Here is a 26332-nt window from a genome sequence, read left to right as displayed (position 1 = left end):
GCGCCGTTCTATCTCGTCGTCCTCACAGAGGCTTCTCGCAACTTGATACCCGACTTTGAGGGTAACAGTAGGCAGAGCCACTGATGGTTGTGATCTCTCTTAAACTATAAAAAAAGCTTCTTCTGAAGGATGGGACGGTTGGTCCATGTTGTCATAAAAGAAGGGAATTACCACTAGGCCACAAAAGATGCCCTGACACTTGGGAGATTTGTAAGTGATCCTATCTCAGTGGAACAATTGGATGGAGCAGGATGTTGGTGGAGGGGTCGCAGAGGGTTGATTTTTCAAAGCAAAATATAGTTTGCAAGATGTCTAGAACTCAGTTAGCTCTGATTTTCTCAATGATTGAGACAGGGTGATTGGGGAGGGGTGATTGTGAGGAGAAAGAGAAAGGTAGTGAAGCTGCAAAGTGAGTGATTAATGGAGGACTTTGCTATACAGTGGAGGAGTACTCCGTATTAGAATTGAACTTGGACTTCAATCCACCTGTCTATTGATCTAACCTGTAACTCGCTCTAATGATAGGCTTACACAGTGATATAAGACAAAGTGATAGCCGCTCCTCTTCCCCGGACTACTGCATCTCTGACCAAACAAACATTCCACTCGGCAATCCTTGAACAACGCGTCTCCGCAGCCATGATTATCTCGCCTCCTCCTACTCTGCCATCAAGGGCTGTGATAGATGACGAGCGGAGATTCGAAACAATTACTTTGCCCTGTGAATGGGTGGAGGATTATCACCCCGGGGGTTATCATCCCGTCGTTCTCGGCGATGTCTTCAACGACGGCCAGTACAAGGTCATCCGCAAGCTCGGGGAGGGCTCCTACTCTACGGTCTGGCTCGCCCATGACCTGAAGTAAGCTCGTTGTCATTGTCTGCCCAAAGATCGCTACTGACGTCCATGAAGAAACAGTGGATATGTCGCCCTGAAGATTCTGGTGTCAAGACATCTCCAGATTGACCACTGAAGTACAAATGTTACGCCACATCACAGACACCGCACCAGCACAGGCAGCCCAGTATAATACGCGACTGCTGGGTGAGTTCGATCACCGTGGCCCCAATGGTGTCCACAGGTGTCTGGTCTTCGAGCCCATGGGTCCCAGCGTAAACACGATGGTCGAGGAGCTGCCGCAGTTTAAACCTCGTCTGTTTGGCATGAACATCCGCTATCCGCTTCCGATGGCAAAGAGTATCCTCAAGCAGTCCTTGCAGGCGCTTGCATTTCTCCACGAGAATGGGATCGCCCATGGAGATTTCCAGCCAGGAAACATCCTCTTCGCGCTAACTGATCTGGACTCGACCCCCGAGGACGTGCTCCGGCAGGAGGAAGACGTGCAAGCCCGATTGGTCTCGCCGCCGGTAGAGAGGCTCGACAGGAAACAAGACAAATGGGCGCCGCGATATCTTTGCGTTGCGCAGCCGCTGGTGCCTTTCACTCGCTACACGGAAGGGTTCAAGGTCAAATTATCCGATATGGGTGGCGGTCAGTCATCAGTTCCTTTCTCTTTCACGACGAGGATCTATACTCACATTTTGAACAGCATATCTCTTTACTGACCCCCCAGCCAAGCCCGTTACACCACTTGGGCTCCGAGCCTCCGAGTTAATCCTGACCGGCACCGTCAACAACACTCTCGATGTCTGGAGCTTCGACTGCCTGGTTTTTGAGCTAATCACCGGACAGCCACTCTTCTGTATCCCGGGACCCGAGCATGAAGATGATGACCATCTTCTCTCCCTCACTGCCCAGCTCGGGCCCCTCCCCGACGAGCTCTTCAAGCATTGGAAGACCTCGTCACTATACTTTACCCCCGAGAAGAAGCTCTTCAACTGCGAGCTAGGAGGAGCCACTCCGGGCGAGGAACCACTCATGGTGGAGGAGAGCTCCATGGAAGAGTTATTCGATCAGGCGGGTCCCGATCTAGATGACGAGGAAGCTCGTCAAGTGAAGGCACTCATTCGATGGATATTGCAGTATGATCCTGCGAAGAGACCGTCGCCTGCGGAGATCTTGTCCGATCCTTGGTTCAGGCAGATTGATATAGAGGACGATTCGTCCTAGATACCTATAGACTAGTTGTGCTTGTTGGTATTCTCCAGGCGTTTATAGTTTCGTGTGATAGGCCAGCGAGAGTCTACATAACGTAGAATTAGTATAATACCTCGCTCCTCAAATCCAGACACACAATAGCCAGAACGTCAGGATAGAGACCCATAAGGATAAACCCCAGGCCGACCCACCAGCTGCGTCAGGATGAAGCGTTTCCCCACGGGCCGCATCCCATTCGATGGACGATCGTCCCGCCCATTAGGCTGCACTAAACCAGGGGGAGTTTAACCGCGGGCATGGAGTCATGGAGGGGCGTTTCTCACATCACCGACCGAGGCAGGAGCTCAAGAGATAAAACAAAAGTACTCAAAAAATCTCCCTTCTTCCCAGCTACTGGATCCAACCCTGACTATCCACATCTGGCACATCACATGATAAACCGAGTCCGATCAGCCAGCCAATATGTCACGCTCTCTTACGGTTCAAAAAATTGACGGCAAACCGGGGCAGGTTTACTACCCGCTGCAGTTGCATGATACACCGAAACCGGTCCTTGGCCCCGGGGAGCTGCTAGTGAAGATCCACGCAGCGGCGTTAAACCACCGGGACTTGTTTGTCCGACAGCACCTATACCCCGGCATCTCATTCACCAGTCCTCTTCTCAGCGATGGCTGCGGCACGGTCGTTGAGACGGGCCCAGAATGCAGCGCGCAGCTGCTCCACCAGCGAGTCATCGTGTGTCCCGTCCGGGGGTGGGACGCTGACGTCGACGCGCCCGAAGACGCCAACCGCTACGCTGTGATCGGGGCGTCAAACCGGTACCCCGACGGCACGGCCCAGGACTATCTGGTAGTGCGCGAGCCAGACGTAGTGCGCTGTCCCGAGCACCTCTCGACGCTCGAAGCGGCTGCTCTTCCCCTCGTGGGCCTGACCGGCTGGCGTGCGCTGGTCACTAAGAGTCGCAACGCGCACCCGGGGCGCAACATCCTCGTTACGGGGATAGGGGGCGGCGTCGCCCTACAGGTCCTGCAGCTCGGTGTCGCGAGGGGCTGCCGCGTCTACGTCACATCGAGCGATCCCGAGAAGATCGAGCGGGCTGTGCGCATGGGCGCCCAGGGCGGCGTCAACTACCGCACGGAGGCCTGGGAGAAGCAGCTGCAGGCGCTGCTTCCGGCGGATCGACCTTATCTTGACGCGGTGATTGACGGGGCCGGGGGCGATATCGTGGCGCGGACGACGCGGCTTCTCAAGGCTGGTGGTGTCATCTGCGTTTATGGGATGACTGTCGCGCCCCGGATGGAGTGGGCTATGCCGGCGGTACTGAAACATATTGATATGTTGGCGTGCACGACGGGGTCGCGGGCGGAATTCCGCGCCTTGGTGGAGTTTGTGCAGGAGCATCAGATCCGGCCTGTTGTTAGTCGGGTTGTTCGGGGACTGGATAATTTGGAGGGGATTGATGGCTTGTTTGAAGATATGAAGGTGGGACGTCAGTTCGGAAAGCTTGTCATTGATGTGGATTCGACGGAGTCTTGAGACAGGGCTGCCATGTGACTGTCGAGATGCTCATCGATGGGCAGCAGGGGTTTGGTCGCAGTGTACGGGGTATAGAATAGAGTTGCGATGACTCCATTGCATTGGATTAGTCGCTTTGTCGACACGGGGCATGCTACAAATTACTTATGGGAATACCCTCAATATCTATACCGGAATTGGGAAGCAGGTTAAAGCATCGACAGTGGAATCAGGGCGACAACTTATAGCTCAAATCTTAGTCGTGGATCTGTTACATTCCGTCATCTCCCGGACTTCCTGTCATTTTGTTAGTATCTCTTACATGAAATAATAAAGAAGGAAAGTCTCATGTCATATAATCTCCTACAAATAGTAATCAAGTCTCGTTATCAATCATGGCAGACCACGCACGTTTCCAACGAACTATATGGTGTATAGAAGCCGAGGCGCCCCACTGCAGGATGTCATCCGCAAGGCGCGCGAGCATGCGGGTACTAGCGGGGGATGATAACAGACTTATAACGACGACGAGTCCGTCTCTTCGTCCCATCTCACCAGATCGATTTCAATAGAGGTTCGGAAAGCACACCATCATGGACCCCTCACCCTCCAAGAACCATCACCACATTGTCTACCTCCAGGGAGATTTCATCCAAACCCCCGATTTTCAGCTTCCGGACCCACATTCGTACACCAGCACGATCTACCCCCAAACGACACTCGCGGAAGTGCACGATCGGATCCACGATGCCTCCATTATTGTGCTCTCCGCCCTGAGGCTGGACGCCACCGCACTGTCTCCGGAAGTGTCCCCAAACCTGAAGCTCATTGTCGCCGTAGCCACGGGCTACGATTGCATCGACCTGGACGCGTGCCGCGCAAGAGGCATTGTCGTGTGCAATACCCCTAATTGCAATGTGGAGGCTGTATCCGAACATGCTATTGGACTGTATTTCACCACGCGGCGGAAGATGCTCGACCTGCATACCTTGACGAGGGCCGGGGAATGGCCCCGAAAAAGGACACTGATGTTCCAGATGCTCGACAGGAATAAGGCACCCCCGCTATCTTGCCAGGACGAGGTTGCTGGGATTATTGGGAATGGAGGCGTTGGTCAGTGAGATCTAGTCTATATTGGCGCTTCACATCAAGCTGACCGTAACCACAGGGAAAAAAATCGCCGCGATCGCACGCAACCTGGGAATGAAGGTTCTGATTTCTGGGCGCAAAAGCACAAATGGGTCTGATGTACCCACCCAGACTCACAATGGACAACCCGAGAGACTCCCATTCGACACGGTGATCAAGCAGAGCACCGTACTCTTCCTAGCCGTGCCGCTGATGGATTCTACCCGGAATCTTCTCTCCACCGCTGAATTCGAGGCCATGTCACCACGGACCATCATCGTCAATGTCTCCCGTGGGGGCATTGTCGACGAAGAGGCGCTTGTTCAGGCTTTGCACGAGGGCCAGATTGCTGGCGCGGCCACCGACGTGTTTGGACAAGAACCTGCTGGACCGGAAAATTCGCCTCTCCTTGCGGAGGACACCAAGGATCTTAATTTGGTTGTCACTCCTCACCTTGCTTGGCTGGCACAGAAGACATTGGACAACTACTCAGCGACACTGAAAAGGGCAGTCGAAGGATGGTGTGCGGGACAGCCGATTAATGTCGTCGTGTGACAAAAACGTCAATCAGGATCATTCAAGCTCAGTACCTAGGTATATATAGACTGATAGATAATGGACAGATAATATTTTATCCACAGCACCAAAACACTGTTCTGAGCTAAAAGAAGCTGAACATTCTGACGGGATTTTGCTGATGAAAGCCGTTGTGATCTTGACCACGTGATACCTAGGGAGGGCTGTCACTGCCTCGTTAGTCTGACGCAATATAAAACCTATAGATTTTACTTCCAGAACGCAGAAAATGTCTAAATATCGATTGTGGCCGAGTATAGTTCTTTGCCACCGATGCCGAAGAGCAGTGTGTTTATGCGTGTTCATGCCATGTATATGTCTCGTATCTGATTGGCCCGTTGATGGTGTCATATTAATGCTGAGTCAGCTGTGCGGCTGGATTATTAACATAACGAGGGGAAGTCAATCCAGCATCATTCAGCTCTCTCCACCACTTCTCTCATTCCTCTCTTTCCTCATTCCTCATCGCCTTCATCGCTCTTCTTGTTGAGTCAAGCTGTATGCCCGGGTTGCGAATAATCGGCCCACCGGTGCAGACAGGAAGGCAACCTTCATGTTGAACCGATGAACTATCAGACCATGGCGGGCAACGCCTCCAGCGCCATGCGCCCAGATGGATCATCATTTAGGGATGGTGACCAACGCAATGGACACGACACGGACAATTTCGAGTCTGAGCTCGACCCGGCCGAGACGATGCGACGCTCCCCGACGACCTCGCCTCAGAGCTTCACTACCCGGTCCCTCCTGGTGGGCATTATCATCGGCGCCCTGATCACCTTCTCCAACACCTATTTCGGTTTACAGACAGGCTGGATCAGTACGATGGCGATGCCATCGGCCCTGATCGGGTTTTCCGTCTTCAAAGTCTTCTCCAAATATCTTTCCTATCCGTTTACGCCGATCGAGAACGTCCTCATTCAGACGGTAGCGGGGGCGGTGGGAACAATGCCGTTGGGATGTGGGTTCGTGGGGGTCATACCTGCTCTGGAGTTTCTCCTGAAAGATGGAGAAGACGGACCCTCAGGTGATGGCGGTACCGGGGAAGGGGGTCCGCTGAAGTTGAACTTCTGGAAGCTCGTTCTCTGGAGCCTGGGGGTATGCCTCTTTGGGGTCGTTTTTGCCGTCCCACTGAGGAAAGAGGTCATTGTCCGAGAGAAACTCAAATTCCCTAGCGGGACAGCCTCTGCGCTGATGCTGAGGGTTCTTCATGGAAGCGGGCAGAGTGATGAGAAGATGAAGGGCAGCATGGCCCGGCCGTCCGACGCTCAGCGCGACGAAGAAAGTGAAGCGCTCATGGCAACACACGAGGCTGAAGAAAGCGACAGAGTCGTAAAGGACGCTGAGGCCCAGAAAGAGCTGGCCGACAGAAAAGACTGGCAGTCAAAGATGCGTTTGTTGATCGGCGCTTTTGGTGTCTCTGGCCTCTATGTAAGGTTCTTGAACATTACCAACGAACTAGAAGCTGACGGTGGTAGACACTCTTTTCTTACTTCGTGCCTCAAGTCCGAGACATCCCCATCTTTGGCCTTTCTCTGGCGCAGAACTGGCTGTGGACCCTCAATCCATCACCAGCGTATGTCGGGCAAGGGATTATCATGGGCCCGTCGACTTGTATGCACATGCTCTTTGGAGCTGTTCTCGGTTGGGGCATTCTTTCTCCGCTCGCCAAAGCGCGCGGCTGGGCCCCCGGACCTGTAAAGAGCTGGGATGATGGAAGCAAAGCTTGGATTGTGTGGATCTCTCTCGCGATCATGCTAGCCGACTCGCTCGTCAGCCTCAGTTGGCTGGCGATCAAGCCCGCCCTCACCCATGCGCCGAAATTGAAGAGCGCGGTTTTGCAAACCAAGGCTGGGCGCTGGGTTGAAACGCAACGACAAAACAAGTTTAGTCGTCGTTCCCATATCAGCTACTCCTCGTTGAGCCCCATCTCCGAGGAGTCGTCTATCCCCAGTCACCGGTCTCAGCTCGACGGAAGGGATCTCGGTTCGGCCCCCAGCGACGACGATGACGCGCCACCGTCACAGCTCATCTCAACAAGAACCGTTATCATCCTCCTCCCTCTCACCCTTATTCTGAATGTCGTCTGCATGCACATCGTCTTCGGCGACGTCATGTCGCCACTCCTCTCCAGCTTCGCAACCCTTCTCGCAGTCCTACTCTCCATCATGGGCGTCCGCGCCCTCGGCGAAACCGACCTAAACCCGGTTTCCGGGATCAGCAAGCTCACCCAACTTCTCTTCTCCATCGCAACGCCCGCATCCCACTTCTCCCGACGCACCGCACTCGTAACGAACCTCCTCGCCGGCGCCGTCTCCGAGTCCGGCGCCCTACAAGCCGGGGACATGATGCAGGACCTGAAAACGGGCCACCTCCTCGGCGCGAGCCCCAAAGCCCAATTCTACGGCCAGATCATCGGCAGCCTGGTTGGCGCCGTGCTCTCCACAGCCGTATACAAGATGTACGTCAGCGTCTACGAGGTGCCGGGCCCGCTGTTCGAGACCCCCACCGCCTACGTCTGGATCTTCACCGCGCGGCTCGTCACCGGCCAGGGCCTGCCCCCCATGGCCTGGCAGGCCTCCCTCATCGCCGGCGCAGCCTTCGTCGTCATCACTGCCCTCCGCATCTACGCGGCCACGCCCGCCGCCAACGGCGGCCGACCCGACACCACGGCGCCCTGGCGAGTGTGGATCCCAGGGGGGATCGCCGTCGCGGTCGGCATCTTCAACGTGCCGTCATTCACACTTGCTCGAGCCATCGGCGGCACAATCGCCTGGTGGTGGGCACGCAAGCATGCACCCCCCTCCCCTGAGGCTCTCCAGCAGCAGCAGGACGAAGACAACGAAGACCGTCCCGCGGTAGGCAAGTCCCCAGAGCAGATCTCCCAAGCCGCAGACGCGGCGTCATCCACAGTGGTGGTGCTGGCTTCGGGGCTGATCTTGGGCGAGGGCATCCTCAGCATTGCGAACTTGCTTATGGCTAGTGGGGGAGTTCCGCACCTTTAATATCTTTGTATATGGCGGGTAGTGTAGATGATCGTATCTTAGATATTGATAGTATATTTAATTAATATACATACATCCAATACCCATGCTTGATCGTTAATGGTCTGTTTTGCGATGATTATAGCTATGCTATCTATACTATACTCCGTAGGGTACATTGTATCACAAGCTACGCTATACCACAGTCTAGCTAACATAGTAGCTACACAAGAGGGCTTCAACCCACCTAGGTAATGCCAGAGAAACTAAAAGGGAAACCATGCAAATAAGCACTGCAATAATAACAAATAGCCAACCCCCTGTGAGCATGGTTCTTTTCTTTCATTTTTTTCTTTTTTCTTTTTTACCTTGACCATTCGACCAACAACACCGCTCGGCTGGGTCTGGATATATATCCAATAACCTCAACACATAACTTATGTAGTTCCTTTTTTTGCCCTCCCGGCGAAAGTATCAAGAACTCGGTAAATATAAGTTCATCGAGGGTTGTAAAGTACTTGTTTGTCTTTACGGATCTCTTTATTTTTATATATTTGTCTATTAATCTTCCTCGGGTTATCTACATTGATATAATAGTTGAAAACAGTGTTAGTGGGCCTGATTTTCATATTATTCAGATATATAATATTTGTATGGTATATTGGGTTTGAGTTCAAAAGATACAGTCATGTGTAAACACAACATTCAAGTGAAGAAAAGAAAGAAAGAAAAAACAAGAGAGAATCAAAGAAAAGAGAAGAAAGGGGTATATCCGGTCAATTCGAACCACACATTACAATACATTCAACAGGATATCAGAGACTGAAGCCAGTCTGATTATTTACGTTTGCTACTGTTTCATCAGACAGATAGACGATGCTGTATCGTGAGAAAGCGAATTGAAAGGCCAACAGAAGGGGAAACATGGAAAGAAGAGGAAGAAGCATAATAAGTGTAAGAAGAAGAAGGAAAATTGCAGATTTGGTATTTGGTATTCGCATTGGGCGATATGGGTCGTTCGTCGCAGACGCAGTAAACATCATAGTAGACATGTCTCCCGTCCAGCGGCGATTAGACGGGTGATCACCCAGATCGATGGGTGGGTTGCCGTCTGGCTAGAATGGAACAGTCATGGGGTATGGGTCCTTAAGCGTTGTTGTCGGGTGTCGTCTTCGCGGCGTCAGGAGCCGGAACGGCGGGGAGTGCGCTCGACGGCGGAGGCGTGGCCGGCGGCGCCAAGGGACTGGGGCCCGGTGGGGAACCCATGCGGGGGACTGGTCCGGCAGCGCCTCCGGTGCTGTTGCTGCGCTTTCTCTGAGCAGCGGCCATGTCCGGTCGCTGCATGCCCGGGGCTCCGTACGGTCCGGGGCTCATGGATCTAGGCGGCATGGGTCGCCCACCGGGGCCGGGGGACTGTGCGCGGGGCACGGGCGGAAACCGGGCCGCCGGCGACATGGGTCCTTGGGGGTAGGGACGGGGCGGAGGGCCACCATTGGGGGGACGAGCTGGGGACATGGCGCGAGGACCCGGGGACATAGAGCGAGGACCTGGGGACATCGGACGGCCTCCCGGGGATTGCGGGCGAGGATCCTGAGGGTAGAAGCGACCCGGCGGGGGCATGCGGCCATTGGGTCCCATCATGGGAGGACCGTAGGGGATCGGACCAGAACCCGGAGGGGGAGGGGGACGCGCACGGGGTTGCACAGGGCGAGCAGACAGGCAGGAGCGGGGAGCCACACCTTGCTGCGAACGATCTAACCGGATGCAAAGAGCCCATCCGTCATCGTACTCATGCAGCAATCGGACGAGCTGACCGGCCTGGAGCTCCAACTCGTCCTCCATGGATGGCGCGAAATCCATCTGGATGCGGTGCACATTGCTGGGCCCGGGCTCGGGACCTGGAGGGAGAGCCCCCGACGGTCCAAACGCCGGGACCGCGGCCACCGCAGCCGCTGGTGGGGCACCTGGGTCTGCGGCGCCAGCTGGCGACGGGTTCTGCGATGCCGAACTGGCGGGGCGACTGGGCAGATCCTTCTCGCCCGCTTTGGTGGCGGCAGCGGCGACAGCAGCGCCCGCGACCACTCCGGCCGCCGCTGCCCCAGCAGCCGACGGGTCATAGGCCGACGTAGGAGACGGCCCAACAGGCACATCGGGAGCGGGGGCCGCGGACATCGCGGTGGCGGCTGGTGGGCCAGTCGGTGGCGCCCCATTGACAGGGGAGGTACTCTCCGCCTGATTGCCGAACGGGTTGACCGGGTCACTGAAAGGATCACTGCTTTGCGGGGTCTGGGGAGGCGAGGGATGTCCGGTAAGATTGCGCGAAGCCCCGCCCGCGGCCAGAGTCGCTCCGGCTCCAGCTCCAGCGCCGGCCCCGGCGGCGGCAGCGGAGAGACCGGCAACGCCACTGGTACGCGGCGTCAGATCAGGAGCGAACTGAGTGATGGGGCGCATGTTGAGCTGCGGTGCAGTGTTCATAAACGCCATCGGAGCCGCCTTGGGAGGAGGCGGAGGGACATAGGCCTTTTCGTTCTCTGCCACTTCGGACAGGTCTCGGCTCTGCTTCCTCTTGCGAACGAAGAAGAAGATCAGGGCAGCAAGGAGCCCCACGCCCAAGATGACACCAATTGCGATTCCCGCCTTTGCCCCGCCGCTCATCCCTTCCGGGGCCGGCTCTGCAGAGATCGAGGGCGCCGCGGCTGATTGATTGGCGGTTGTCGACGCCCCGTCCAGTGCGGTGTTGGTCGACGACGAAGTGGACGTGGCGGTCGAGAAGGTCGTGTGGTCGGCCGTCTTCTCCGACTCGGTGGTCTCGTGAGTGGTATGTTCAGTGGGCTTGGTGTGGTGTTCGGTCTCCGTCGGCTTCGCTTCGGTGGTGTGAGTTGGCTTCTCCTCGACCGTGGTCTTCTCGTGCTTGGTGGTGTGAACGATGGGTGGGTCGGGCTTTGACTCGTGTGTGGGCTCCGGTTCTTCTTCTTTGGAAGCGGTTGCCGTCTGTCGAACCGGCTCACCGACGCCCATGTTGGGTGCCGTGGGCTTAGAGTCCGAATCGTCGTCGCCCATGGTCATATAACCGCCGACGGGGCCGTCGAAGTCCACGGGGGCCGTCACATAGATGACGTCCAATTTGGGGTGGTCGTCTGGGCTTCGGCGCTCCAGGTTGGCGCCATGGTCATGGTGTCCGTGTGCATGCACCATGATGGACGAGGACCGAATCGATCGCTCGTCGGTGAGATTTGAACCGGTAGAAGCAGTCGACTTTCGAACGGGTTGTTGGATCTTGGGGTAATCAGGGAACCCTTGTAATCGACTGTGATTCAATAGAAAAGAGAGTATGTATGGGAGCTTGCCCACAAGATCAAAAGTAGAAGATGAAATCAAACGAAATAAAAGAAAGAATCAATCAATCTAAAGGTGGAATGTCAACCACGAATGGATCCGAAGGTAGGGTCAAGCCCACGCTCCGATCTAGATCTCTATCTCAAAGCTCGACCAAGTGGCCGAGTGATTGGAAGTAACAATCCAAGGGCGCAAGCGCGTCAGGGAATGTGGCTGGCGAAACGTCCAGTATGAAAAGAATGTATAATCGGATTGAAGTCAATGGATGAATGCTGGACCATCGATCAAAAGAAGGGACAACGAGCTTCCAGGCCGCGCAGATCAAACGAACGAACTCGAACAGGGGAAAAGAAGGGAAAGGGGAAAAAATCAATCAAAAACAAGAGCAACGCGGGAGCCCCACGAATGCAGGGAAGAGAAGAAGAAAAAAGGGTAATCAAAAGAAAGCGAGGGTGAAGAGAAGAGGAGAAAGAGAGAGAGAGAGAAGAAGACGAGAAGATGATTGGAGTTGGATGGAGCAACGAGGCGGTACACTGTAATTACCAGTGTTGTGGTTCAAAGTAAACGAAATGAAGGAGGAGGGGCGCTGGGCCAATCATTGCTGGGGTGTGGTTGTGTATTGGGTGGAACCAATCTAACGAGATGCAGGGGAGATTCATGGCGATCTCCATAGTTAAGCCGGACGTTTTGATGACAGTGCCTGGTTTTATGACGGTAAGACAAGACCCATGGGACGGGAGGAACGTGCCCGTTGAATCTGCCCATTGCACGCGGGTATTGATACGGTAAGATACATACTCTGGGCTGCCAGTCTAATCTCTCGTTGGACTCAACCCTACTCCGGATACACCCAGGTCGATGCTGATTCCCTGCCATGGGTTGGAATCTCGGGGCAATCAGAGGCATCCACGGAGATGAGCCAAGCCTCTCGACCGTCCCGGCGCTTCCTAGCGCTCTCCACTCCACGGTCGTTCAGAGATCCGAGGTATGCAGGCACTCGATTCATAATCCAGTCTCACAACATGATGTCTGATGGGATCGGTGGATCAAGGCTCGTCAGGAACACAATGGGATTCTTGTTGAGCAGTCAATGGCACATGGACAGTATAGATCATGCGTTACGCCCGTAGAGCCGTAGGGGAGGCATTCGATCTCAATCGCGTCTCCGCTCGGCGAGGATAGCATAATCAATCCTCCATCACATCATACGGGCAGTACTGATCGCCATTCCAGTAAACGCACTCAGGAAGCAAACACCAACAAGACACACGGTGGTGGAGGTATCATTCTTGAGGTGAACTCGACTATGTCTCATTCTTTTTCTGCCCCCACGATGGAGCCGGCCTATCGCTGAGACGGTAGCCTCGGAGAGACCCACCATCATCTCCAGAATTTCGAACCGTCGAAGGGCTGAAACGCCTGAAAGTGGCTGTGGACCCACCCGTGATTGGCTCGATCCCTCTCAATATTAAACCCCGATTATTATGGTGGTATCGCTAAGCGTGCGACTATCCTCGATTCTTCGCTACTGGGGGGCTGAGTATTCCACCAACGTGTTGTTGTTCGTCCGGAATTCTTGGAGGATGGCTTCACATTGTTGAGAAATAAGGGTGTTTCAAGGCCTGGGGCGCTGTTAGGGTAATCCTTCTGAAGGACATCAATAGACAAGCAACGTACCTCTGCGGCGGACAACCGCTGGCCACTTTCATAACACACCAGCAAACTCACCAGGTCGCGGCCCTTGGAGGACGCCCCGGGGAGAGTATCATCCCACTGTTTGGCAGGATATTTATAGAAATGGACCTTGTCCCAATCGGGTAGTAGTTTCGTCTCCTGTGCATCACGTCAATACTGCTGTATAAAACAACGTAGGATAGAATTGAGACGACAAGAGAAAGAAAAGAAAAAGCGAATAAGAAAGCAAAGAACTTACAGGCCAGCTCTCTGCGTCTGGTGTACCCAGCGTCTTGAATATCGACTGGATGAGGGACAGGTCGCTCCCCAAAGGACCCGAGTCGAAGAGTTGCTGGTGCCCCACGGCCACGGCTTCCGCGACCACGCATCCCGCGGCCCAGAGATCAAGAGCAGGCCCATACCCTTGGTACCCGAACAGAATCTCTGGTCCTCGATAACACGTCGTCCCGACATCGGTGATTTTCTGGTCTGCTGGTTCAGACCCCTCGGTTCCTTCTTTCCATGCAATCCCAAAGTCCGCCAGGTAAGCAGGGCCATCGGGGGACTCCATCAGGATGTTCGAGGGTTTGATGTCCCGGTGTATGATGCCTTGCGCATGGAGATGGGCCACAGCGCGGAACATGTCACGGAGGATAGTCTTGGTCTGGGTCGCGGTAACCATGTCCCGACGGAGCAATTGCTCAAAGTCATACTGGAAGAACGGGAAGACGAGCACGAGCCGTCCGCCGTCCAGCTTCAACGTCTGGAGCAACGGAACTACATGCGCACTGGCAGACGCTTGAAGCAGCCGAACCTCGCGTCTCACGTCGTGTGGTTCTGCCAGGAGATGGGGGATGGTGACTTTGAGCGCGACCAGGGTCCCGTCGTCCCCTCGGGACTTGTAGATGGTGGAATGGAGCCCTCCGTAATGGTGCAGGCATGAGTGAAATGGCCCGATGCTCTCCCCTTGACCCCAGCTGTCTTCACTCGGATCATTGGGACCCTGCTCCCGGTCCCCGTCCACCGGTGCCACCGAGCCATTGGCCTCCGCGGCGTCGATCGCCTCCTGACATAATTGGCTATAATTCTCCTACGACCATGCTACGTGAGACGAGGCGAACACGCAAAGTCGTCATTTGGAAAACTGACCTTCGATGTAGCCAGATCGTAAGCTTCCTGTTCCAGCTTCCTGGCCTGCGACTGGGCTTCAGTAAATGCGGCTGTTGATGAGGCACGTTGGTATGCCGTCGTGCTGGGAAGTCATGAGCATGACGTTTGGCTAATTCAGGGGAGGAGTCCTCACAGGGACTGGATAGCAGTCAATCTATCCGAGAAGCCCAATTCCTTCTTCCACTCGGCGGCCATATCATAGAATCTAGTTTAGAACGTGAATAGAAATAAGCATAATCATATCAGATCTGTATTGAGTCTGGACAGGCCATGTGACCTCCGCCCCCGAGGCAGTAAGGCACTAACCCCCTTTGGGCGCATCCGTCTCGGCTGTTCCGAGGAGGCAGTTAATCCGTTGCAACGGAACCCCGTCATCGTCATCACATCCACTCTTCTATTCTTATCTGTACTCGTCCCCGACTTCCTCTGGCTTCTATTACGCTTCCGATTCATCTTTGACCTGGTATTACACTCGTCTTTTCTTCCTCGCGTGTTTGTTTCCCTCTCCCGTCTCAATTGCTTCGGAAGCGGGTATTCCTGCCGTTCTAGTCCCTCTATACTCCTTATTATGCGCCATCCGACCTCTCCTGACCAGACTGGCGATCTATGAGTATTAGCGATGGATCTCACACGGCAGGAATATCCAGCATTGCTGGTAAGCACACCATTCAATCAAATCTCCGTTCTTTGCTCCCAACCTCGAGAGCCCTCCGGACGCGCCCAGCTAACCCGGTTCCGCCGTCATGACAGGCCTCGTTACAACCCAGCCAAGCGACGGCCGTGCTCAATGATCGCATCCGACTGATCAACAAAGTCAATGCGGATATCGCGGACTGGCTCCAGGTAATCATCCCATCTTCACGCTGATTGGCGTCCCGGTGAATAACCCGTTCTAAACTCTTCCGTTCTTGCGATAGGAGCGCCGTCGCGTTGAGGAGGTTTATGCCCAAGGATTACGGAAACTGGCGACTCGGTCCCAGGCCAATGACGGAGCAGCGCTCGGGTAAGAACCATTGAAACATGCTCCCCCTTACTCTCCGCTCGGAGGGGTCGCGCCCCGGAGGATCACGATCACGAGCACGATGCTGATGTGCGGGTTCGCGGAGGGCAGAATCTTCCAAATTCCATGGCAGCGCATCACCAATGCCGTCGAGACTATCGCGGCGTCGCACGAGACCTATGCGCAGAAGATCGATGAGGATGTGGAGCGGCCACTGAAGGAGTACAGCAGCAAGAATCGAGAACTGGCCTCGATGCCGGGTGTCCAGAGCGATCTGGCTTCCTTGGCGAAGAGCTTGGAGGCGTCCCAAAAGAAGGTGGAAAAGGCCAAGGACAAGGGCCCCAAAGGCGCCGACAGGTTGGCCAGCGCGGTCGCGACCTCCGAAGAAATCAGTCAGCAATGGGATTCGAGAGCGCCCTTCGTGTTCGAGCAGCTGCAGGCGGCGGATGAGACCCGCTTGAACCATCTTCGCGATGCCCTGACCCAGTTAGAGACCCATGAGGTCGATCAGGTGGAGCGCTGTCGCCAGGCAGCGGAAAGCTGTCTCAATGTGCTACTCAACGTCGAGACGGCCGATGAGATCAAGACGTTTGCTGCCAAGGTGAACGGCGGACGGCCAGTTGTGTCAAGGAGGCAGCAAGCCGCTTCTCCTCCACCTGTGGCGCCTGTGGCGCCTCTGGCGCCCCCGCCGCGCATTCAGGACGACGCTGCTAGCCAGCACTCGGAGGCTTCGAATCCTGTCCGGACACCGCCTGGTGAGTCCCTTTTGTTGTTGACTTGTTGACCTTTCAATCACCTTGGTGGGATTTGGGGGTTGATGCTGACTCCATACTCGATAGCCCCGGAGCCTCAGCCCCGACACAACACTACTCTGGGTGGCCTCAGGCGCCTGGGCACTGTGATGAACCGAAGAAAAAGCATGGTGCAGCCTTCAGGCGGTGTCTTCTCAGAAAGGAAACACCGGAGCCCATTTGCGTCGTTCAAGAGGGGCGACTCGTCTCGGGAAATGCAGATCCCAGAATCCCCCCCTGACGGGACCGACCGTCCTGATACCGCCATCACCGCACAGAGTGACGCGACACGTCTGCCGAGCGAGTCTCATGATCGCGAGGGAATCAGTGCCCTCTCGACCAGCCCGGTTCCACCGCCGGCCCCGGCAACCTCGAATGGAACGGCACTACACGACGCGCCTACCGAGATTGGTCTTCTGAATCCACCGGCAAGCGAAGTAAGTACCATCGTAGACACGGGTTGGTCCCTATTGCTAACCTATCCATCTAGCCACCGCGAGTCGACTCGGAAGGCTATACGGAACGACCATCCACCATTGACGAGATCACGCGGCTTCAACGTGAAGCAGCCGGGTGAGCCGCCCCGTCCAGACCCACGAAATTACAGCTAGACTGACCCTGTTTATAGCTTGGACGAGCAGGCCATCAATCTGACCATCCGGGAGCAACCCATCTTTGAAGATGAGAGCCAAGCGAAACAGGCCATGGACGAGATGGCTAACCAATTGAGATTGGTCGGTGTGCCCACAAAACCTGCCCATGTCCGTGACTGACTCCGTGTACAGCGAGCCCCACAGAGTGGGATGAGACGCAACGCTGGTACCATCCGCGGTCGACGCGATGTCCGCAACACCGTGTTCATCCCTAACCCGACCGGTCCGGAACTACCTACTTTGCATTCGGGTGGCGACCCGGGCTCTATGCCCACTTCGCCGGCCATGCCGATCAAGCATGTCACGTCGCCGAGCACGGCCACTGACGACCATGCGATGTCAGATACCACCTCGATTCGCTCTTCCCACACCTTGCACAGTATCTCCGGCCCCGTCGCGCATCCAGATCTCCACGAACCCGGCCTGAATGCCTCCGTCGTCGAGACGGTGAATGCGTGGTTCTCCGAGGGCGCGGTGACGAAGGCGTTCGTGGTCGGAGAGCTCGCGCTGGCATACAACGCCGCGAGCACATTCCCCACGGACAATACTCGAGTGCGTCTGAACAACTTCCAGGTGCTGGAAAAGGTCGCCGCGAACCCGCATTTTGTGCATGAAGTCGCCGACCAGTCCGACGATAAGAGAGGCGAATACAGTATCCAGCTGGCCAGCATTGCCCGCCAATCACCAACCGTGGCGTTCAAGTATCAATTGCATATCGGCCCGTCGGAGGCGTCGGCCCACTGCCCCGTAATCTTCAAGCCAGCATGGAATATCGAGGAGTTCCAGGCCAGCGTCATTGTTTTCTACTCCCTGAACCCCTCCTTTACCTCCGCAGGCAACTCCATCACCCTCCGCAACCTGGTCCTGACCGTCAACCTGGATACGTCGCCCGAGGAGGACCGTGAGGTGGTCCACGCCACGAACGCCGTCATGTATCCCAACACCGGGGCGGCCTTCCGCCGCAAGCAGTCCGCCGTGGTGTGGAAGCTCCCGGAGCTGGAGATCAAGCCCACCGAAGGGAAGCTCCTCGCGCGGTTCACCACGTCCAGCAGCTGGCCGCGGAAAGGAAAGGTCGAGGCCAAATTCGAGGTGCCCACCATTGACGCTGGCTCGCGACTGGGGATCAGCGCCGCTGGGCCATCCCAGGAGACGGGGCCAAAGGCATCTGACCCCTTTGCCGACGACGGCACAGGAGTACAGCCTCCGTCGACTCCTTCCTGGAGCGAAGTCTCGACAGTCCGCAAACTGGTGGGCGGCAAATACGTTTCTTCATAGACCACATACCCTTCCGCCCGCCTGCTTTGGCGCTCTTCCAGGAGATTGAACCCAGTCTCCAATCTCCAGCCTTCCTCATACTTAGCATGTGGCCCAACAACGACCGATCTGATCACCTGACGAATGACCCCAGGGCCAAGACTGAACATAGTTGCAATCGATGCATGGATCCTAAAAAGCAGAGAGGCTCTTTTTTCATACCCACGCAGGGCCACTCCCAGCTCCACCTGTACATCGGAGTTCCTGAGTAAAAATGCCACATACAACACACACCACGACACCTGTGCTGTACTCACAGCACATACTAATTAATCGCTTACAATTTCCCACGGCGCAGTTTGATCTTATCCATCTTTCTTTCGTTATGAATGCGTTGGTTCTATTTTTTTTCCCTTTCTTTTCATTTTCATTTTCCTCTTCATCCTCATCCCTTTTTGACCGGTCATGCATATATCAACCACACCACCACAATCCATTTTGTATATGCCATACTCTCTCTTCCTCTCTGATCCAAGTGTCAAGGAGAAAGAAATTGCAGACCAAAATATTTGTTTGTAAATAAACCCTCTTTTTTCCCTTTTTTTTTCTTTACTTATCTCTTTTGTTCTCTTTTGTTTTCTTTTTGTTTATCCTCTGGATCACACATGCCTGTCTGTATATTCACTTTGTTTCCTTTTTTTCTCCTTCGAATTTATTTATCTTTTTGAGTGATAGTGCGTAGTAGTATTTAAGAATCTTGATTATATCCATGTTTGTGCCTTGCAGCTACTACTGCCATTCATTTGGTGACTAGGTGACTACACTACTGTAGTACAACGTCATAGTGATTGGTGTAAATCATACGCAAAGAAATACCTAGAAGGTAGTGTATACCATATTGCCAATACAGAGAAAAGGAAAGGATAGAATAGATAGAATAGAAACAATTCATAAACATGACACGGGGAATGCCTGTGCCGGGGAATCAATCAACCAACTTATAACCACAAATGGAAGACCGGACAAATAAATCCAACCAGATAGACAGACCAAAAAGAAGAGAAAAAAAAAAAAAACAAGAGAAAAGAGATGAAAGACGAAAGAAAAAGGGGGAAAGAAAGTTACATCCGCGCAGCGCGCGTCGTCTTATCATAAAAGTCCAACGTCATAGCAGCCAAGAAACAAGGAATGTCCTTTCGCTCCTCGACCCAGAACTTAATCAGGTGCTTGATCTCCATAGCGAAGAGGCTGTTAGGCCCACCCGAGATCTTCATCGTGCCGTTCTCGCCGTCGAAGATAATGGAGTTCTCCTCGTCGTTGCCCATGCTTCCCGGGCCGCGGGAGTCCGACGAGGCGTCGCCGTGGCGGTAGGCAGACGAGAGGTGGAACATGGAGGTGACGCGGACGCGGCCGTTGGGGAGGAAGTCGAGTTTGTAGCCGAGGAGGGAGGCGACTGCTTCGCGGAACTCGGAGGATTTGGCTGTCCAGATTTCTTTTAGACGACGCATGCGCTTCTCCTTGTCGGCGACGACGCGCTCCATGTCTTGGATTTCGAGCTTTAGGCTCTCGAGCGTGCTGGCGGGGACGGCCTTGGCGCCTGTGAGGCTGCCGCGGAGCTGGGCGAGGAGGTCCTGGTTCTCGGCTTTTAGGGTGGTGATGGTTGAGAGCTTGAGGTTTTCTGCTTCGGCGGTGGGGTTGTCGCGGAGCTCGAGGATGCGGGTGCGGGATTTCGCTTTGAGGGATTTGAGCTGGGATTTGACGGCGTCGAATTCCTTGCGCAGGAGGGCGGTGGCTTGCTCGGATTTGGAGAGCGATTCCTGCAGAGTCCGGTTTTTGCGGGAGAGGATGGATAGGCGTTCGCTCTCTGCGTCGCTTTCGGCTGGGGAGAGAGGACGCTTGATGCCCCGGGGCTCGGGGTCGCTCGGTTGTGGTTGCTCGCGCTGGGAGAGCTCTTGGTGGGCGGTTTCCAACTCCGCCCTGTATTCGTCGATGATTTTCTCCAGGTGGGCAATCTGCTCCGACTTGTGCTGGTCGAACTGGCCCTGATCTGCGTTCATGGTCTCTTCCTCGGTGTCGAAGGTCTTCAGCTGAGCGCGGAGATACTCGACCTCTTTCACAGCGAGGGCTCGTTGGCGTTCTAATCTTGCTTTGGCTTTGGTTTCGGCCATCGCGCCTCCAGCGGCGCTGCCTGCTGCCCGGAGTTTCTCCAGCTCCTGTCGCAAATTGGCCTTCTCTGATTCCAGGCCCTTGATGATTTCATCCTTCTCCAGGAACTGCGCTTCAACTTGGCCGAGTTTGTCAACGAAGCTGGCTTTTTCGATCTGTTGTTGAAGAAGAGCCTTGACGACTGCCTCCGGCGAGTCGAGCTCTGCAGCTTGGTCATTGTCTTGCAGGAGACTAGTCCATGACTGGCGCTCATCCTCTAGGATTTGTTTCTGGATTTGAGCGGTCCCCAGCTCCGACTCTATTTCCTTCATCAACTGCAACTGGTTCTCCAGGGATTTCTTTTGCTCTTCCACGACTTCCACATTCTTTTGTACCTTACGCAGATGCCGTAGCTCCACCATTTGCTCTCTGTTTGTGGTCTCCAGGTTCCTGATATGGTTGACTTGCTCAGAGAGTTCCCTCTTGAGAACTGCCAAGGTTTCTGCGTCGCTTCCTTCCGATTTGAGTCGCAGATTCTCCGTCTCCAGATCAGCGACGTCGGCTTCCCGCTCCCCCAGCTTCTTTTGTGTGGTTTGGACGCTTTCGCGGGCACTTTCCAGTTCACCTTGTAATTCCTCAAGCGTCCGCTGGAGGGACGAGCGGATCGTTTCGAGTTCGTTGATCTGATATTTGTGTTGTCGTTCCTGGTCAAGCAATTGCGCCTGGGTGTCGCTTGCGTCTTCCTGCAGATTCTGATTCTGGTCTTGGAGGCTTCTAATTTTTCGTTCGAAGTCACCTTTCTCGTTGAGGGCGTTCTCTTGGGTCTCTTTGAGCTCTTTCGCGAGGGTCTCGGTCTTGTGGTTGGCACGGTGGCTAGCAGATTCCGCGGCCTTGAGTTAAATCCGTTAGTCGCTAGCCTCAGGTCACCATTTGTGAAGTCTCCGACGCACCTGGAATTTCCTGAAATCCGCATCCGCTTTCAACTGCAGGTCTCGCAATTCTTTCTCGTGACGCAATACCACCAAATCCCGCTCTTGCTTGAGGTTCTCCAATTCATATTTCAAAGTATTGTTCTGTATGCGCAATTCCTCCTTTTCCGTATCTGCAGTAAAGGATCAGCAAGGTCAGTCGCATCCCATCTCACGGACGCGCGAGCATACCAGGCTTTGTCGGAGGCGGAGGAGCCCGGATCGATTGTCGGAAATTCGGCGGAGCTGGAGGAATCGACAGCGGGGACGATGCACGAGGCGGAGAGCCCAAAAAGGGATGCGAATTCCTGCTTGAATCCATCTGATCCAGTCAGTTCGTCCGTTGTAAGCTCTTCAATGCACCGCACTTCATACCTGGTGATGTTGTTACCAGGTAGCACGCCCTAGTGGTCGACTGTATGGCATTGATCCCTAGATAGTCTGAAACTCACACCACACGATCTCCCCTTTACTAGCGGACGGTCACAGTCTCTCAAAAGGCAAGTAACTCCAGGATATGGAGAAATCAAACCGATGGAACTCATCTCTTGTTTTGCAAGTCGAATGAATCCATCCGAATCGGGACCTGCTGAGTCATCGACACTCACCGCCCGCGGCAGCTCCAGTTCCCGATCGGGACTAGTGCCAAAATTTTGAAAGGAAGAAATCGAATTTTTGCCATTTTGTTCGCGGACTTGGAAAAAAAGTGACCGACGACCACTACTGCGCAACTGTTGTCCTCCGATTCACCCCCCTCCCACCTCTCTACCTACCAGTTAAATTCACCTCGGGTGATACCAACCGTCACAATGGGCAAGGACAAGTCTGAGAAGAAGGACAAGCACGAGAAGAAGGAGAAGCGCGCCGAGAAGGACGGCATCCACAAGGCCAAGAAGGAGAAGAAGGAGAAGAAGGACAAGACCGCTCTCACCAACGCTGTCGAGCAGGAGCTCACCACTAAGGTTCTGGATGGCATTGACCAGGCTGTTGCTGGGGAGGCTGCCACTGGGGACGTGCAGATGGTCGACGGTCGCCCCATTGGCGCCCTCGTGCCGTTCGCCCAACCTCTGGTCGAGGACAAGGCGGCCAAGAAGGTTCTCAAGAGTGTGAAGAAGGGTACGTTTGATCTAGCTTTTATTCGAGGCGTCATATTTCTTGGGATGCAATTTTGTGTCTTGTTGCACGGACAATGGGAGACGCTTGTGTCTATATCCACTCTAGGGAGTTGGAAAGAGATACTCGCCCCTCTATTGTGCCTTGCTATCGGAATGAGCCATTAGATTAGTGTTGTCATTTGCTAACTTTATTCCAGCCGCTGTCAACAAGTGCCTGAAGCGTGGTGTGAAGGAGGTCGTCAAGGCCCTCCGGAAATCCGCTGTTCCCGCTCCCAACGAAGTTATCGCCATCCCTGGTGGCGTCGTCATCCTCGCCGGCGACATCTCGCCGATGGATGTCATCTCCCACATTCCCGTCCTGTGCGAAGATCACGGTATCCCCTACGTGTTCGTCTCCTCCCGAGCTGAGCTCGGTAACTCTGCCGCCACGAAACGCCCCACGAGCGTGGTGATGGCCGTGCCCAAGTCGGCCGCCAAGGGCAAGAAGAAGGACGATGCGGAGGACGACGGAGAGGACTTCAGCGAAGTCTATGAGGAACTGGTCAAGGTCGCCCGCAAGGAGGCCAAGAAGGCGAACATCTAGACGCCCTTCAGTCAATGGAGGGGGACCAACCGTTGATTTCATTTCCTTTTTCATCTCTTAATTCTTGAGCTTGTCTTGTCGCCTGCTATGACTGTACAGTTCCACTTTATTCTCTGACAAGACACTGCATGTCTTTGGGGTCTGGCCTATGGGACGTGTTTGGGTAAATTTTCTTTTTTTCCTTTCCATTTATTTATGATATGTCTGTTGCAAATCTGGCGTTATTTTATCAACAGGTGTATGAAAAGGCAGGAAGTATCAAAAATAAAAGAGTTCAATTTCAATCTTGCCAATCTTATATTTTTTTCCTCAATTGCGTGAGACCAATTAGTTATCGCTTCATATTCCTGGTCTCGTCGAATCCCACTACTCGGACCAAAACTCAACCGCATCCGAAAGACCGAATTATAAGAAATAAAAAGGGAAAAGTAGAAGAAAAAGAAAAGGCAGATAATCAAAATGAAACAATAACAACAACCGGTGAGTGTTCTCCAATAAGACCATGAACAACCCGACGATCCCAGCACCGAGGAGATATATGACCTCAGTCACTCACCCACAATAATGCAGCAGAAAAAGACATATCGAATATGAGCCGCGATTCCAAGAAAAATCATCGTGCAGGAGGACCAAATAGCGGCAAGCCACCGGAGTCTCAGTCCGTCAAGGCCATGAAGCTTATCGGCTCAACAGCCAGCAAGGGGCAGGTCATTCCATCCAGTATCTCCTGCGGGAGAAAACTCCAGATCTATTGCCCATTGGACGTGGGCTCGTTCGTCATGCAAGGATACATACAGTTCGGCATTAGTATTCTCTTGGTCGGTTGATATATCGACCGGTGGTGCAGAGCGCTTGGGATGCAGGTTGTGGAGGGTCAGTCCTAAGAAGCGAAGATAAAAGGTTATAAGTGCTCTCCAGCGACTGACTGGCAGGATTGCCCCATCCCGCGAGATCAAGATTCTTCGGCTACCTTCTCCTCCGTCAAGATGTTGGGATATCACACGGTGGTGCTCCTTGCGCTGGGCTGCCTCTCTGCTATCGTGGCCTCGTCACCACTGCCCGTGGCCTATGCCAGGACGAGCCACAAGCTCGTTCCCATCGTCGGAGCAGGCGAGAATGCATTCGAACCGGTAGGTTTTATATCCTTTTTACGGACTGAAGACCCGCGGGTCAAATCCAAAAGTCACTAAATTAGTAAATACTAATCCACGTGCTCACAGGACACCCACAAACCGTCCATGTTCTTCTTCAACCACTTCGTCGAACACACTGTCATCCCCAACAACAAACAAGACCACACCACCAGCTCCTCCTCCACGTCTTCTTCTTCCTCCTCGTGCACCACCACCTCCTCCGACCCACTCCTCGTTCACTGGACAAAGGACTTCTACGGACGCTTCATTGTAGAACGGCCCCGCACAACGGTCACAGACTGCCGTCATCCAAGTCAGGATGGACCCAAACAGACGAGTATCCTGTCTGCACTCCGGAACAGGGAGCGCGTTGTGGCGCCGGCAGCCATTCTGTTCGTCATGCTCTGGGTGGCCCTCATAGGGGTCGGACTTGTCGAGGCTGTCAGTTATCTGTGGGAGAAGTGGGCTGGTTCTGAGGAGCCCGCTGAGAGTGTGGAAGACGAGGATGTATGGGATGAGGTTACGGTTGGTGTTGTGCCGGTGGAGGACAGTGATGAGGAACGCGGTGGTCTGGGAGAACTCAAGGTGGCTGTTTTTTGATGGGTTACGCTATAAATTATGAAGTATCAACAGCGTTGTTGGTTGTCGATGGCACTAAAATGATCTCCAAGTCGTTTATGAAATAGGTTATGGAAACAGTACGAATCGGTTATTTCCAATCATTGATTATTCTATTATACATTCAAACTCAGACCCAGTCTGCCTGAAACCAAAAAAAAAAATCAACCAGAAACCAATCGCTCACAAGCTTTTCATCAAATCATACAACCATCAACCCCTTAAGCACGCTGATCCCGCTCAAGCGCCTCAAATCCCCCATGGTGAGACTCAACGTTCTTCTGCCTCGCACCGCCGACCTCAACACCACCCTCAGCAGCGCGACTCTGGAAAGTCCGCTCCGCAGCACGGGAAGGGTCATTCTGGTTTCCAATCTCGGAGTTGAAGCTAGCATTGTGGCGCGGGTCATCATCAAAGCCACCCTCATGCAAATTCTTGCCCTTAGGCTTGCTCTGACCAGGCAGGCCCGTCACATCCGAGACATACGACGGCGCCTGTCCGCCGATGTGCGAGTATCCGCTTCCGCTTCCACTGGCAGCGGCAGCTTGCTGCTGTTTAGCGGCGGTGGGACCGCCGACATAACCGGATCCGTGGACGCCGGGGAAGTCGCCCTGGCCGCCGAGGGCTTCGGGGTACTTCTCTTGGCGGTTGCGGTCTTCGCGAAGGCCGCCGACGGGCGCTGATGGGAGCTTGGTTGCGCCGGAGGTGGTCTGTTGGGTGGTTGTGGTGCTGGTAGTGTGGATGCTGCGGTTTTGGGAGAATCCGCCGCCGTGGGCGGTGGATTCGGCGGCTAGAGAGTCGCTCTGTACGGGACCAGTGGACTCGTGGATGGGGTTGCGGGTGGCGGCAGGGTCGTTGGTGACCTTTGTGCTGCGCTTGCCGTGAGGGAGAGGGTTTCCTTGGAGATCCATTGTGGTGGTTGGCGGTGGTGGTGGTAGTGGTGTAATTGTTGAAAACGAAAAATTGGATAGACTTTGCAAGTTCCAATGGAGGATATAATGAGAATTAATTAATTCGATAACGACTGAGGATGTGACAAGGCCAGCTATATAGCAACCTTCTGATATCTCAAACCCTAAGCAAGATGTAAACGACGTCATACTGACGGAGCAAGGTCCCAGACTCGCAGGTTTGCTCTCAACAACCAGATAACGTCAACGAAAGCATCACCTCAACCCCACAACAGGGTTCTAACTGGTACTATGTAAGTCTCTGATCCACTCCTTCCAATTTCATTTCGTCCAGACTCTGTTCTGGAAAAAGCCCGAAACGCCCATGGCCGGATAGTGGCCGCCAGTATGGATCTGCGCTGATGTGGTCTGCCCCACCGTTTCTCCCTCCAAGACTGGGATTGACATGTTGGCCGGATGTTGCAAGCCCTGGTTATGGGCCCCGCTAGACCATGTTCTGATATCAGAGTGAATTGTACATGACAGGGTGGGAGGTTGGACTCCGCCATTTGACGTCATGGCGCTGACCACCTGGAGAGCGTGCATTCGTTCCCAGCACCATCATGCTCAGCATGGGTATCAATACTACGGTTTTGAGAGAAGTTATTTGCAATTGTAGTCTCACTATTTGGTGGCATTTGGCACAATTGGCGCCTTTCAATCCATATCTAAAATGCTTACT

The 26332-nt window shown here is 54.2% G+C and overlaps 13 protein-coding genes across 13 annotated transcripts; 9 read left to right on the top strand and 4 right to left on the bottom strand.

Annotated features, from left to right (window-relative positions):
* Positions 1–639: 639 nt before the first annotated feature.
* P168DRAFT_314975 (serine protein kinase) lies at positions 640–2069 on the top strand (the record flags this gene model as incomplete). Its single annotated transcript, XM_024839853.1, has 3 exons — positions 640–860; positions 937–1490; positions 1573–2069. The coding sequence occupies 3 exons, from the start codon at positions 640–642 to the stop codon at positions 2067–2069; spliced, it is 1272 nt and encodes a 423-aa protein (XP_024697529.1).
* Positions 2070–2436: 367 nt separating this feature from the next.
* On the top strand, positions 2437–3853 carry P168DRAFT_287005 (quinone oxidoreductase family protein). The gene has a single exon (XM_024836476.1). It carries the CDS (start codon positions 2520–2522, stop codon positions 3591–3593), a length of 1074 nt encoding a protein of 357 aa, XP_024697528.1. The 5' UTR covers positions 2437–2519; the 3' UTR covers positions 3594–3853.
* Positions 3854–4165: 312 nt separating this feature from the next.
* On the top strand, positions 4166–5255 carry P168DRAFT_301537 (D-isomer specific 2-hydroxyacid dehydrogenase family protein; the record flags this gene model as incomplete). The annotated part of the gene is made up of 2 exons (XM_024838537.1): positions 4166–4685; positions 4741–5255. 2 exons carry the CDS (start codon positions 4166–4168, stop codon positions 5253–5255), a joined length of 1035 nt encoding a protein of 344 aa, XP_024697527.1.
* A 470-nt stretch (positions 5256–5725) lies between these two features.
* On the top strand, positions 5726–8323 carry P168DRAFT_301536 (OPT family oligopeptide transporter). Its single transcript, XM_024838536.1, has 2 exons — positions 5726–6707; positions 6755–8323. The coding sequence occupies exons 1-2, from the start codon at positions 5841–5843 to the stop codon at positions 8279–8281; spliced, it is 2394 nt and encodes a 797-aa protein (XP_024697526.1). The 5' UTR covers positions 5726–5840; the 3' UTR covers positions 8282–8323.
* A 734-nt stretch (positions 8324–9057) lies between these two features.
* P168DRAFT_26642 (uncharacterized protein) lies at positions 9058–9374 on the top strand. Its single transcript, XM_024834970.1, has one exon. It carries the CDS (start codon positions 9185–9187, stop codon positions 9341–9343), a length of 159 nt encoding a protein of 52 aa, XP_024697525.1. The 5' UTR covers positions 9058–9184; the 3' UTR covers positions 9344–9374.
* P168DRAFT_26626 (SH3 domain protein) lies at positions 9169–11656 on the bottom strand. The gene has a single exon (XM_024834955.1). It carries the CDS (start codon positions 11453–11455, stop codon positions 9407–9409), a length of 2049 nt encoding a protein of 682 aa, XP_024697524.1. The 5' UTR covers positions 11456–11656; the 3' UTR covers positions 9169–9406.
* A 1529-nt stretch (positions 11657–13185) lies between these two features.
* P168DRAFT_294721 (putative cell division protein kinase (Ctk1)) lies at positions 13186–14635 on the bottom strand (the record flags this gene model as incomplete). The annotated part of the gene is made up of 5 exons (XM_024837973.1): positions 13186–13218; positions 13274–13429; positions 13530–14360; positions 14420–14522; positions 14574–14635. The coding sequence occupies 5 exons, from the start codon at positions 14633–14635 to the stop codon at positions 13186–13188; spliced, it is 1185 nt and encodes a 394-aa protein (XP_024697523.1).
* Positions 14636–15407: 772 nt separating this feature from the next.
* Positions 15408–18286, top strand: P168DRAFT_26584 (uncharacterized protein). The gene is made up of 5 exons (XM_024834937.1): positions 15408–16195; positions 16280–16668; positions 16722–16804; positions 16860–16965; positions 17017–18286. Exons 1-5 carry the CDS (start codon positions 15523–15525, stop codon positions 18157–18159), a joined length of 2394 nt encoding a protein of 797 aa, XP_024697522.1. The 5' UTR covers positions 15408–15522; the 3' UTR covers positions 18160–18286.
* Positions 18287–18880, top strand: P168DRAFT_26580 (uncharacterized protein). The gene has a single exon (XM_024834932.1). It carries the CDS (start codon positions 18413–18415, stop codon positions 18719–18721), a length of 309 nt encoding a protein of 102 aa, XP_024697521.1. The 5' UTR covers positions 18287–18412; the 3' UTR covers positions 18722–18880.
* A 2274-nt stretch (positions 18881–21154) lies between these two features.
* On the bottom strand, positions 21155–21782 carry P168DRAFT_26571 (coiled-coil domain-containing protein MAD1). The gene is made up of 3 exons (XM_024834929.1): positions 21627–21782; positions 21444–21573; positions 21155–21385 (listed from the first exon to the last, which is right to left on the bottom strand). Exons 2-3 carry the CDS (start codon positions 21571–21573, stop codon positions 21207–21209), a joined length of 309 nt encoding a protein of 102 aa, XP_024697520.1. The 5' UTR covers positions 21627–21782; the 3' UTR covers positions 21155–21206.
* A 183-nt stretch (positions 21783–21965) lies between these two features.
* On the top strand, positions 21966–23225 carry P168DRAFT_301531 (putative small nuclear ribonucleoprotein complex protein Nhp2). Its single transcript, XM_024838535.1, has 2 exons — positions 21966–22367; positions 22564–23225. The coding sequence occupies exons 1-2, from the start codon at positions 22061–22063 to the stop codon at positions 22947–22949; spliced, it is 693 nt and encodes a 230-aa protein (XP_024697519.1). The 5' UTR covers positions 21966–22060; the 3' UTR covers positions 22950–23225.
* Positions 23226–24177: 952 nt separating this feature from the next.
* Positions 24178–25067, top strand: P168DRAFT_286997 (uncharacterized protein). The gene is made up of 2 exons (XM_024836475.1): positions 24178–24813; positions 24888–25067. Exon 1 carries the CDS (start codon positions 24188–24190, stop codon positions 24680–24682), a length of 495 nt encoding a protein of 164 aa, XP_024697518.1. The 5' UTR covers positions 24178–24187; the 3' UTR covers positions 24683–24813; positions 24888–25067.
* P168DRAFT_26540 (uncharacterized protein) lies at positions 24765–25956 on the bottom strand. Its single transcript, XM_024834912.1, has 2 exons — positions 24888–25956; positions 24765–24813 (listed from the first exon to the last, which is right to left on the bottom strand). Exon 1 carries the CDS (start codon positions 25798–25800, stop codon positions 24922–24924), a length of 879 nt encoding a protein of 292 aa, XP_024697517.1. The 5' UTR covers positions 25801–25956; the 3' UTR covers positions 24765–24813; positions 24888–24921.
* Positions 25957–26332: the final 376 nt, after the last annotated feature.

This window comes from Aspergillus campestris, assembly GCF_002847485.1.
Source record: "Aspergillus campestris IBT 28561 chromosome Unknown P168scaffold_1, whole genome shotgun sequence".
Classification (NCBI taxonomy): Eukaryota; Fungi; Ascomycota; class Eurotiomycetes; order Eurotiales; family Aspergillaceae; genus Aspergillus; species Aspergillus campestris.
The sequence above is the reverse complement of the archived record's forward strand: the minus strand, read 5'-3'. Positions and strand labels throughout refer to the sequence as shown.